This window comes from Xenopus laevis, chromosome 2S, assembly GCF_017654675.1.
Source record: "Xenopus laevis strain J_2021 chromosome 2S, Xenopus_laevis_v10.1, whole genome shotgun sequence".
Classification (NCBI taxonomy): Eukaryota; Metazoa; Chordata; class Amphibia; order Anura; family Pipidae; genus Xenopus; species Xenopus laevis.
The window spans coordinates 63,164,793-63,177,955 of NC_054374.1; the positions used below are offsets into that span (position 1 = coordinate 63,164,793).

General features: G+C 36.7%; 1 protein-coding gene across 2 annotated transcripts; it reads right to left on the reverse strand.

The window, feature by feature from the left end:
• Window positions 1–205: 205 nt before the first annotated feature.
• LOC108709478 (uromodulin) lies at window positions 206–9,660 on the reverse strand. 2 transcript variants are annotated; one of them, XR_005965810.1, is made up of 10 exons: window positions 9,553–9,660; window positions 8,464–8,639; window positions 8,067–8,272; window positions 7,055–7,209; window positions 5,419–5,658; window positions 4,510–4,666; window positions 2,098–2,170; window positions 1,697–1,769; window positions 1,168–1,203; window positions 471–542 (listed from the first exon to the last, which is right to left on the reverse strand). XR_005965810.1 is itself a non-coding variant. In XM_041583879.1 (9 exons), exons 2-9 carry the CDS (start codon window positions 8,609–8,611, stop codon window positions 478–480), a joined length of 1,080 nt encoding a protein of 359 aa, XP_041439813.1. In that variant the 5' UTR covers window positions 8,612–8,639; window positions 9,553–9,660; the 3' UTR covers window positions 206–477. The 2 variants fall into 2 exon arrangements, 1 of the variants encoding a protein (XP_041439813.1); XM_041583879.1 differs by lacking the exon at window positions 1,697–1,769 and having other exon boundaries at window positions 206–542.
• Window positions 9,661–13,163: the final 3,503 nt, after the last annotated feature.

Here is a 13,163-nt window from a genome sequence, read left to right on the forward strand (position 1 = left end):
CTTGGATTTTTCAAATTCAGAGAAAAAATGCAAATATTTAAAAAATATGGCAATGCATTTTCCATAGTATCCTATTTTATAGTTAAATGTTAAAATGTTTTTCTTTGCCTAAAGGCTAAACATTTGCATCATTTTGCTATTAACAATGTCCTATCCCATGGAGTTAGAAAAATTGTAAAACAAATAAGAAACAACAAGGCACATATAAATTGCTTTGAAATTTATTGAGTGGCAGATAACTGTACAACAGTGCAAAAAAAAAAAACAAGCAAAGAAAACATGACAGCTGCAATAAAATAAATACATCAGAGAATTTTTTTTACATTTACTTTAGAAATAATAAGGGTTTACTGTATATGATCTACAAAAGATTGGCAGCAAGATGAAAGAAATATATTTTCATATTGGAGTGAAAATGAGCAGTAAAATTTTATTTTGATTATTGACTGAGCAAGGATCATGTAAGAGGATGATTTTCTACATGAGTTTACTGAGAAGAACAGAGAAAAAAATTGAGTTCAGAGTCCAAAGTGAGGAGAAACCTGTAGAAAAAAACACACAATATTTAATTATTGATACGGAGGCTTACTCTTTATGACTGTATCATATAATACATTTTATACCATAAAATTCTATTTCCCATTGATTGGATTTTTTTGTAAAATTACATTAATTTAGGGGACATAATAGTTTAACCAAAAGCAAGGATATTTACTGTATTTACCAATGCAATATAATTTACCAAGGTCTCAATTATAAAGTGATAGGTAAAACTGAATTTTTTTTTCCATATAGCAGCATTCACTTCATGATTACAAAATTATTGCCTCAAAATATAATTGACAAAAATTTCTTAAGAAAAATACTGCATTGGGTCATGGATGGATAATCAGATCAAGTGATGGTGTACCAATTGGGTGGTCAGTTTGAGCACAAATTTAGTGACCTAGCCAGGGTGAGCATTTGAGATTGAGAATTTGGCAATTTTAACATTTTTGTGGGAGCAAACATACAGCTCTGTACAAGAGCAACCAATTAAATCTCATCTAAAGGCTCTAGGGAAACAGCGACCACCAGTGAGCAATGGTAAAATACTTGATCTACTAAGAACATTAATTGATCAGAGTATCATGCCTATGAGCAAAAGCCTTTGTTTATTTTACTTACAACTAAATGCAGTTGTAGCACCAGAGAATGTGTCACCTGAAAATAAAAAAAAATTGTATTGGTTAAGGAAACAGTAGATGCTACAGAACCAAAGTACAATAATGGTATTTTACACTTTAATTATAATCTTTCCTTTTTTACAAAATTGAAGCTGTATTGAAAATAATATAAATAATAATAATTATTCATCCTTCAGAGATTAACAGTGGAGGAACTGCCGGGGTAGTAGGGGGTTGCAATTGTACCAGGGTGCGCACCCTCTGCTGGCCAGCCAGTAGTTTAGAAAAACACTTCCGGAGGGGGGTGGGCACCTGGGCCCGCCCCTCCGTAGTTACGTTACTGCAGATTAATATTCATCTCATTGTCACATTAGATATTGTAAAATCAGGTGTCATGTTTTCCATGTAAGCCAGTTTAATGATATAGCAGGGCAATGCATAGTTTAAAGCATTACAGCTCCTTGCAGCTTTGTGAACTGGCAATGTTATTTTATAATGCTTTGAAACAAATAAAAATTGAGGCCACTTACTTGATTCAAGATAAACACCGAGAGTCTGTGTTTCTGCTGCTCTGTTAACAACAGCTGAGCGGGAACTACAGACCTGTTAAAGTACAAAAATGAATAAACTGGGATGCATAAAAGAATCAGGAATAAGAAACAGGAGATGATAGATAGATAGATAGATAGATGTCTCAAATGAGCACTTCTTTATCCAAAACAGTTGACTGTTCAAAGCAGGTATTTTTTTTAGTTTAAAAGAGTGTGCACATTAGATATTGTAAAATCAGGTGTCATGTTTTCCATGTAAGCCAGTTTAATGATATAGCAGGGCAATGCATAGTTTAAAGCATTACAGCTCCTTGCAGCTTTGTGAACTGGCAATGTTATTTTATAATGCTTTGAAACAAATAAAAATTGAGGCCACTTACTTGATTCAAGATAAACACCGAGAGTCTGTGTTTCTGCTGCTCTGTTAACAACAGCTGAGCGGGAACTACAGACCTGTTAAAGTACAAAAATGAATAAACTGGGATGCATAAAAGAATCTTCTACATATTTCATCATGGAAAGTTCATGGTTTATTCTTTCTACTTTTCAGTTTGCAGTAGATCTTCTAGAGCCAAGGTTGATTCAACAACAAAATTACTTTCTTACCACTAGGTCTTCCCTTAGGTGAAAAATACTGCAAAGTGACTGAAGATCATCAATAAGGTTACCAGAAAAAAACAGAATGACACCCTGCTGTAGCTAATGGAAATAGGTGAAAAACTATAGTCTGCTCCTGCAAGTGAAGCCCTGGAATAACTGCAAAGACCAAGATGGTGGTAGATCCAGAGTTCCTTAGCATCTATATCCATATGATGGGCTTATACACAAAGCAACATCTCAAGAAAGAATTTCATTATATAAAGGCAATACACAGTATATCAGACAAAACAATAGTTTGTCATAAGCATATATACAGCACTATTGGATAACAATACATACCAAACCAATGTGTATTCAAGGCATAAGAGCAAACAAGAAGTGGATACACTTGCCAAAAATGAGAATAGCCCCAAAGTTTTGGCGCAAGGGGTCAAGGGTGAAACGTTGGCAAGTGTATATGCTTCTTGTTTGCACTTTTGCCTTGAATACACATTAGTGTGGTATTGTAAGGCTACTCACCATTGTGTGGAAGGGATGTCTGGCCCTGTCCGTCCCTGCAGGCAAGTAGTTGGTCGCAGTCGCCGGCGAAAGCGCGCCTGTGCGTCTGTGCGCGAGCGTGCGCCTTGATGCGCGTGCACATTGTCGCGCGAGTTTTGGCTCGCGTACGTTCGCGCGTGGGTTGCGTTGCCCTGCGTTTCTGCGCATGCGAGTTCACACTAGGCCTATATCAACTCAGTTGACATACAAACAAATTGCTAGGTTATCTTAGTTCATTTCCAAGAGACCCCAGTATTATATATTTGATCTCCTGTTGTTGACCCGGCTATTCCTGACTCGCTTGAACTCTGCCTGCACCCGACCTCGGCCTGATATTGACTACGAACCTAATCTGCCTGCATCTGACCTCGGCCTGACTCCGTTTACGAATCTGAGCTGCCTGCCTCTGACCCGGACCTGTTTGACCTCGGCCTTCACACCCTTGTTACTTCGTCCGGACTCTCCGGCCTCTTCTCACAGCGCATTCTTCCTGTTTCACCTTCAGGTTAGTCTGTCGCTGGTGGAAGCTGCTTGTGAGCCCTCTTCTACAAATTGATCCGCATAAAGCCCTATAGGTATGTACTGTTATCTAATAGGGCTGATCTATCTATGTACACTGGTCCTTGATAAAGGACTTTGTTCCTAAATGCCAGGATTTCTCATTCCCTAACATGTCTGCTTTAAGGGTATACTTTTGGTATGTATACTAATTGTACCTGCTCTCTCTGCTGTATATTATCCTGATATAAGTTACATAAAGCTGCTTTTCAAAACCATATACCTCTTTAATTGCATTTATTCTCTTGTGGTGTGCATGGAATCAAATACATTTTGCATATTGCTATATAATTATATACCTGTACCATGCAATCTCCCACTATTCATTATGTACTAACATAACACATCCTAAATATGAACGCCAGGGGTCCAATGATTTGATGTTCAATTAGCAAATGTATAATAAACTATGATATGGTATATACCCAACCCAAAGTACCCAAAATAAAAACTCTATCCAAATGTTCACAGTTACATCAGATACTGCCAGCTAAAGACATTTATTGCAAAATCTCTCATTCAGCCCCCCTAAGCTCCTTCTGTAGGGGGCTGGGAAAGACTCTGACGCCCTTCAGCAGCTAGAACCACTATGACGTACATAACACATAGTGCCAGCAAATATAGATTCTGCTTTGCCTGCACTTTGAGCCTGTACCAGCACATAGACTTGGTAGGCAAATGGATACTATATTGAGAATAAAAGATTTTTACTTTTATGTTATGCAGGAATGTGCAACTGGAAGCCTATGGATTTGACCCTAAAAATGTTTTTATGACCCCAGTCTGTTCAAGGGCTCCATAGACTTCATTGTGTGACACCATCATTTTAATATATAACAGTAAACTGTTGACCTTGTTTGATTATTTAAAAGCAGATTTCCATTGCAACCAATTGTTTGCATTATGCTGTATATTGAAAACTATTGGTGTGTCCTCCATACATTGTTTGTGTTTACGCTGGTGCTCATAGTAAGTAACTAGGAGCATATATTTGTTTAAGTACTTTTGTGAATACAGTTAATGAGCTCTCAGTGAGCTCCAGATATCTCCTTTGATAAATGTGTATAGCCTTTATAAAGTAATTCCTCATGTCTTACCGGTATGCAAGTTCCATCACAGATTGTAACATCTGCGAACAGATACACACTAGATGTAGTAGTAAACTTGAAAACTTTCATTAGAAATCGTGATTCGGTGTTATTTCCATTCTGTAATGTGCTCATTATATCAGCTCCAACGCCATCAGGTTTACACCTGTAAACAAAAAAAGTTTATGTTAGATTACATCCATGAAAGCACTGGGCTGCACACTCTTTTAAACTAAAAAAAATACCTGCTTTGAACAGTCAACTGTTTTGGATAAAGAAGTGCTCATTTGAGACATCTATCTATCTATCTATCTATCATCTCCTGTTTCTTATTGCCAGACAACCATATATCATTTGCACTCTACTCTAGACTAGCCATGAGTATTATTATAAGACTACACAGAAAACCTAGACTATAAGATTTGGAGCACTAAAAAAGACTATACTCATATATAAAGTCACGAAAGACATGCTGTATTTCAAATATTCTTTAAGTGGCCAGTGTAAGAGCAAGGGAAATATTGCCCAGATCTAAAACCCAAAGCAGCATTTATGTTTTAGTGGTCTGCTACATGATTAGTTAAAAAAGCTACAAGTTGCTACAAGTTATTAGGCCTTGATAAACTTTTGCTTCCCGTGACTTGTCGTCTGCAGCTTGGGAATTTGACATCTTAGTATTTATTTCTGAACAGGCAGAATATACAAGCCTAATATCCAAGGCTATTGGATACAGTTAGTTTATTATAGGTATTGACATATGTAGTTTATATATGTAAACTTATGAATGTTTGTATATATCTACACTGGTCTTCATTTGGAGGAGTTGAACTTGAAGGACTTTTGTCTTTTTTTTTTCAACCCATTTTGGCTACGTAACTATGTATATATAAGAACATCTTCTGCAGGTAAGAGACCTACCCATTCTGAAGTAGATATACTTTTGTTCCCACAGAGGAATCTGATGTTTCTGTGGCATAAATATTGGTGACTTTAACAGAGAAAGACTGTAGACTTGGCATCCACACTGAGACATACACAGGCTGGTCCACAGTCAACTGAGTGTCGGCAGTTACATGTTGGGAGAATGCTGCATCTGTATAAACTGACATAATTATGCTCAATTTTCCTTCTCCACCAGGGATTGAGATCTCTGCCGACCTAAAATAGTAAATACATACATGTTGCATTACTATTACTAGTTTTTTTTTCACTCAAAATATTTTTTATTTTGTTCCTGGTTCAACAGATTAAACAGCTATACATTTTACATGTTATACTGTTTACTTCCACATATTGTTTATATAATAATACAAAATATGTCATCTCAATCTTCTTTTACATAATTGAGGAACCAGGTAAAATAAGAAAAAATACAAATCAAGCAAGAAGAAAAGAAAAAGAATTTAGTATGAAGGAAGAAAAATTGAATCCCCCGCTCAGCATATTACATCCTTATCATAACTATTACGAGTTTTAATGTTATTTCTAGTTACATATGAGCTGTACTTTTTGTGCTTTTCTTTCATCCTTTGCTGGCACAGCTCTTTTGGGAACCGTAATATCACTTGTTAGTAAAGCTGGATTACTTTCTGCGCCAGAAAGATTTGTCCAGAGAAGAAAATAAGGGGGTTAATTTACTAAACTCCAAATGCAAAAATCACACATCTTTTTTTATAAAATCTGAGTTTTAAAAAAAATCACAATTTTTTCAGAATTTATTAAACCCTGAGGATGAAAAAGTCAGAATTTGAAAATCAGGCATCTCAGACCCGTCGAGGTTGCATATAATTCAATCAAGTCCCAATGATTTTTTTTATGTGCACTGGGTTTCAGGCAATACCCTGAAGTTTTCTGAGTTTCCTGAGTTAAAAATAGTGAAAATCATGAAAATCGAATGAGAAAGTCAGAAAAATTTAAAGAAATGAAAAAAAAATAAGACTAGTGAAAATCAAATTTTTTCCCGCAAAGCAAATTTTTGGGAAAATGTAATAATAAATAAGCGTAAAAAACCCCAAGTGGATTTGATCGGAGTTTGTAGCAGAAATTATTGAGATAAATTTGGACTTTGATAAATAACCCCCTAAGTGTTGAATTATTTAATCCCATGTGTGATTGCCATTACAGAACAAGGATTCAGAGCAGTGCTGACCACTATTACTCCATAGGGTAGAATGGTGTTAGACTCAAAGTAGTCAAACACATTCTGATGAACTGACACAGGTGTAAGCTATGATAAATGTTCTAATTCAATAACCTCATTATCATGAAAGCTTTGATAATTGGAAAAATATATCCAAATGCCCCTTAATGAATATAACAGGTAAATGCTTACTTTTTTTTTTTAATTTCTTGGTGTTAGTGACCCTTTAAATTCACAAAGCAGTAGAGTTTTGTTCTTATCTGAACTACTGATTTTACATTTTGGGTTGTCTTTGCACATTAATGCTTCACACCTGCCTTTTCTCCAGTCAATAAAATGATCATGCTGGCCAATCTCTTTATGGTCACTTTATAATTGGTTAATTTATAAATACATGTTATTTTTAATACTCACCCAAATACTGTCTTTAGAGGGAAATTAAGTGAAGTACTCATGTTTAGTGGATAAGTGCATGAGAAATTTACAGTAGCATTATTTCTGCTGGTGATTATAGAGTTTTGGGCATAGACAAACAGTTGGTTGGCATAAGTTACATGAGTAGAATTTACCTGCAAACAAAAGAGACTGTTATCAGATATAAATGTTCGTTTTTAGTCACAGTGCATGCCAACATGCTTACCTTATTTACGGTTTCCAACTGGCCAGGCCCTGCCAAGCTAACCGGGCTCCCTAAGCAACCCAGCCGGCCACCTCACCCCCTTCCCGGGGGAGGAGCATGCACAGAGGTGTGCTGGGGGAACAAGGGTCTAGACCAGGTGTAGGTGAAAGAAGCGGTACATACTTTGTGCCCCCACTTTGTTGCACCCCTAGGTACATGCCTCTTCTGCCTACCCATAGTTACGGCCCTGCACCTGGCCTGTATTTTACCAGCCTTAATGTTGTTTGATGATAATCATTATTAACAGGGAAATACATAAGAAAAGGTGACAACCCTAACTTAATTTGGAGGAAGTGTGTGGGGAGACTTAATTACCTCAATTACCTTAATTGTTCTAATCATGGATTTTGTACATAATAGTTTTCCACCAGTAGTATTAAGTCCATATTTTAAATGAAAAGTTCAAAATCAAAAACACAGTTCTGCTCACGTTTCTTAATTTTTTTCCCTTCAAGGCATTTAAAAAAAACTTTTTTTTATAGTAAATGATTTCCTCTACAGACTGCATAGCTTTTAAACTCTGAGTTTACATTATATTATGTAGTCAAATAATGGCAGGCCCATTGGTATTTATTATCCCAGAAGGCTTTCAGGATGTTCTCATAACATTCTTTATATTGACCACACAGGTTACCATACATAATGAATTAAAATTCTTCACACATCTGAGTTTACTAATCAGCAACTATCAACTGTAATCAAGAAAACTTGATCAATAAATAAACACCTCGGCTGAGATGCACTCACAATTATACTGTTGCCACACTCTCCATTCTTTAGTGTCCAGTTATAGACCATTTGAGCAAGATTATCAACAGTTTCATCATGCAAGTGGCAAGCTGAATCCATCAGATGTAAACTGGTTGAGTTGTATCTGTCTCTTTCCAGTTGGCATTTTGGCATGGACAAAATCATGGTATTGCTGCACTGAATGACAGGGGTTGGTGGCTTCCCTAAGAGACAGAGGAAAGAGTTAATGGTGAATCCCAACATATACTGTATTTTCATATTAGTGTAAATAATCGATGCCAGACCAGAGTATTAAAAAGATAAACAATGCTTCAGTTACACTGCCTTGTATCACATGTAATAAGTGTAGCGCCAGTCAAGAAAAGAAAGAAATCTGGCATTATAAATACTGTACCTATTGTGCTGTACATAGTTTTATTGCAGATACAGCTGTTGGCAGTGGCATCACAGTTCTGGTCACTGGCACAATTTGAACAGTCAGCAGAGACTGAACGACTAGAAATACCAAACAGCGCGAGAAGAAACAGCAGTTGGCACTTCATTGTCTCAGGTGTGAGGTCTGGTAGGAAACTGAAAGAAGAGATCCAAACTTGGTGAAGCATAGTGTAAACTCTGGGGTGTGCAAATAATAGTCACATGTATAATAAATGCAGGCTGTGAATCAAAAAAATATATTTACAAATATCATGAGTGGTAAGTGGCAATTTTATCATGGGGAACATATATCCATTGCTCATTAGGTTCACCTAAAGAGGTGGGGAATGCTTGCCCTGCTATATTGTGCTTGACAAACAAATGTGCATTAATATATCTGTACATCTTATTCTGGTGCTTTTCATATCCCAATTAATTTCTAACAGAAGTTCATATTCAGCTATAGCATCAAGTTTGCCGATAACAATTGGTACAATGTTTATTGGCAACTGCTTGAGGCATATATCTGCCCTGGTTCAATTTAGCACCAATATTTATAAATATTGATAAATTAACCAATAATTATGCTCTTCTCTGCAGAAAAATTAAATATTAAAGAAAAATCTTTATTTGCTTAAAATCGAATGTATCGAAAAATATTATTTTGGGAGGGGGTGTATCAGGTTTCTCGACAAGAGACATGAATATTAAATTTTTTTGTGCGCCAAAGTTTGTGAGCTGGTAAAATGGGCATTTATTTGTGCGAGTTTAAGTATAGAGTTGCTTTACCTGGTAATGAATTATCACCACTGAAATCAAAGAGAGTCTTATTTATAAACTGTAAGCCAAGATACCATACTAGTACTAACCAAAATCTGCAAGAGTCTTCACACCCCTATTGTTGGTACAGTTAATAAATGAGACATTGTTACACCTCAACTTTTGCCAGTTATACTTATCATATATATGACATGCATATTTAATCCATTATAGCATTCATTCATTATAGCAGTAGAACAAAATAGATTTTTAGGAAAGATAAAGAACTTAAAAAGAAAGAAATTATTACCAATAAGATGATCTTGGATATAAAAGTCTGTGGAGACCCAAATGATTGCTTTCACGTTTCCACTCTTTGCTAGGTGTTGTAAGAAGCTTGTTAATTTACAAGGTCCTCTGAATGCCTTTTATAGTCACAGAAGAAGGGTGTGTTTTGGAGATCATTCAACATGTCAGGTTTTTGTAGGAGTGGTGAATATGTAAGGTACCTGGATTATTTGGCCCCAGGCTGATTATACATGATGTCAGCAATAACGATAGGAGAAAGAATTCTGCCCTATTGAGGCATTTTTTGTATGTCATAAAATATTGATTTCTATTTCAGTACAAGTACAAGTTGTTTAATTATTGCAGAGAAAAAAATTATAAATGTTTAAATAGGACTCTATGGGAAATGACAATTCTTCACAGTAATAGGATCCTAGGTTCAATTGAAGCCAGGGTACTCTCTGCAATTTGTATATTCTCCCCATAAATGCATTGCTATCACTCTGTACTCCAGAAACATACAGGAAAGTTAATTGGCTCCAAATACAACTAACTACAGTGTGTATGAATGTGATAGGGACCTTAGATTGTAAGCTCCACTGGGACAGGCACTGATGTAAATACTCTTTAAAGCGATCTGGAATATATTTGTACCCTATAAATAATAATAATAATAATGCAATCAGATATAAATGTTCAATAATGAATTTGAAGAGACTCAGTAGAAAGAACACTATAGTGATTAAGCTATGCCCCAAGTCCCAGCAGTAGGTGTGCAGGTCACAGCTGTATAGCCAATTTATATTTATATTGCATCATTTATTGCAGTGTCACTACTGGAGATTATGTTTGTGAAAAAAAACAGGACAAAATATTCCTGGGCGCTTTTTTTTGCAGAAATCTAGAATGTGTTAAACTGGGAAAATAAATACATTTGTTAGCAAATATTCCTATGGACTTCTATGCAACCTCGCCAGCTTTTCCTTGCTGAGTCGCTTGTTTTTTTCCATGTCTGCAATTTTTCTCTTAATGTTTTTCTAAATGAGACAAAAACACCAACTTGATTTTCAATTAATCAGCCCCCAAATGAAAGCAACTGATTGCTACCAAAAATATAATTTGTTCTTTATTTGTTTGAGTATATACTATTTAACCAAGCAATGACCACGAAGCTGCAAAACTGGATTTTAGGGCAGTGACTTAAACAATGTCACATTCCATTTTCTGTAATTTATTTTAAAGCTTGTAACAAACAATTTTTTAGATGCCTAAAGAGTAAAACAGTACTTAAAAGGGAATTCTACCTTTTTCTCAACAGAATGGATGCTTTCATACTAACACATATATCTAGGGCCAGTTCTGACAGACGGACGCCCCTAGACCGTGGGGTCCTAGAGCCCGGCCGCGTGGTCCTAGGCCTGCCCACACTTCCTCCCCCGCACTAGGAGCACGGAGCACTGAGGAGCAGTGCGTCCCCAGTACTCCAGAGCAAGAGGCTGGAGTGGCATGCCACCCCTAATACCTTGCCACCCTAGGCCTGGGCCTTTGTTGCCGGAGATAGATTTGTTAATATTTCAGAGTGTGAGTAGTTGAACACATTCCAGTGTGGAAAAGAAATTGTTAAATAGGCAATGATCAGAAGTATTTTAACGAGAGGTAACTTTTATTAATGTCCCGTAAAATGTATCCTAGATCAGAGTTGAAAGCAGAAGATGATTTCCTGTCCCAGCTTCTGCTGTGGTGAAGGACTCGTCTCAATGGTGGCGTACCTAGATATTACTGGACCCCACAGGCCCCCAAAATGTCTAAAAGTTGGACTTTTTTACCAATATTTATTGAAATTGTATATAAATTAGGGCCTCACGGGGCCCATTTACGTCCAGGGTCCCCTGCAGCCGCAGGGTCTGCTTCCTCTGTAGTTATTCCCTTGCCAAAATGTTTTTATTCAGTATCTGTTTCACTCACATACAATTTGAGATCTCAGTTCTCTAGCCACTTCTTCTGCCTACAATCCCCTTATCTGCTGATGCATTGTCTAATCCCAAATTCATAGATGGGGTTTAAAAGTTTTGGGTGCCACAAGCTCTTTGACTAAGGCCCATTTACTTAGCTCGAGTGAAGGAATAGAGGAAAAAAACCTTTGAATTTCGAATGGTTTTTTTGGCTACTTCAACCATCGAATGGGCTACTTCGACCTTCAACTTCGAATCGAACGATTTGAACTAAAAATCGAAGGATTTAACTTTGACAGTCGAATATCCAGGGTTAATTAACCCTCGATATTAGACCTCAAGTAAATTTGTGTTTGTAACATGAAACGTGTAAGGCTATATATTTGTAAATTATCAACCTTTTCAACTTGCTTTTACATACCTGGTGGAAGAATGTATTTATTTTGAGTGCCTGCTCTACAAAATGTCCTGGTTTTATGCCGCAAGCTCTTCCACAAAATTGTTTGGCAGATTCAGGTCATGTCATAGTAACATAAAAAAAACAGAGGCATACACAAAGCATACACAATCAAATTTGAAAAAAATGAACAACCTTTCATATACTAAGGTGTCAAGATAAGTGAATTACTTTGGCATTGGCACTGTGTGGTTTCCAACTTATTTCCACCTACTCTTGATGGGCATAAACATGAATACATTTTTGGCAAAACATTTGAAAATCTTTGAAAATGCCCCTGTTGTTGCTATTTTTCAAGTTCATCTGTAAACTGTTGAGACCTTTATGAAAATATGGTATATAAAATATATTCATTTATAATAATCTATGCTATGTTGTTAGAAGATCCTGTGTGCTTTTAAAGTTTAATACCTTTAACACACAACGGATATTTAGGGAGTTGTTTATTACTATGGTATGTAAGTACTGACAGTTTAAAAATGTTTATAGTCTTAGTTGGGCTTATATAAACTGTGTCTGGACTTTTGGCAATTTATTGTGAGTGAATTTTAACAGAATAGCTGGATATGATGATAATAGGTTTCAGTTACATGCAGTAACCTAACTAGAGGGGGGCGGGCACTGGCGCGGGATGTGCAACCGGGCCCCGCCCCCCTCCGTACGCCCGGAAACGGCTGCAATTACCGAAGAACTCAGTGTCGCGCGAGCTGCCGGGAGGCCCTGAGGGGGTGCGGGCCCTGGCCCAATTGCACCCCCTGCTCCCCCGGTAGTTAGGCCACTGGTTACATGCTCTGCTGGTTCTGACTCCTAAATAGTGTAGCCAAAGGAAAATAAAGTACTGCTACATTCTTTGAAACAGAGAACAGAAACGGATAAAGAAATTACACTTTTAATTTATTTCAGTCACAATTATATAACTTTAAAACCATTGACATTTTAACTAATTTATACTGGGAGGTTGTTATTTTATATTATATTTCCTCTCATTACATAAAACAGTTTGTATGTAAAGGAAACAGGGTTCACACAGAAACTACAGAAGGAAACAGGTTAGTCAATTGAGATTCATGCGAATTGAGAGAGTTGGTTGACCAAAAAGTGTGTGTATGTGTGTGTGTGTGTGTGTGTGGGGGTGATACACTTAATTACACTCTCACTTATTGGCATGGATGAGGAGAAAGAGTGGTTTAAAAATAAGTCTATAAAAGACAGTATTTTCCCTCT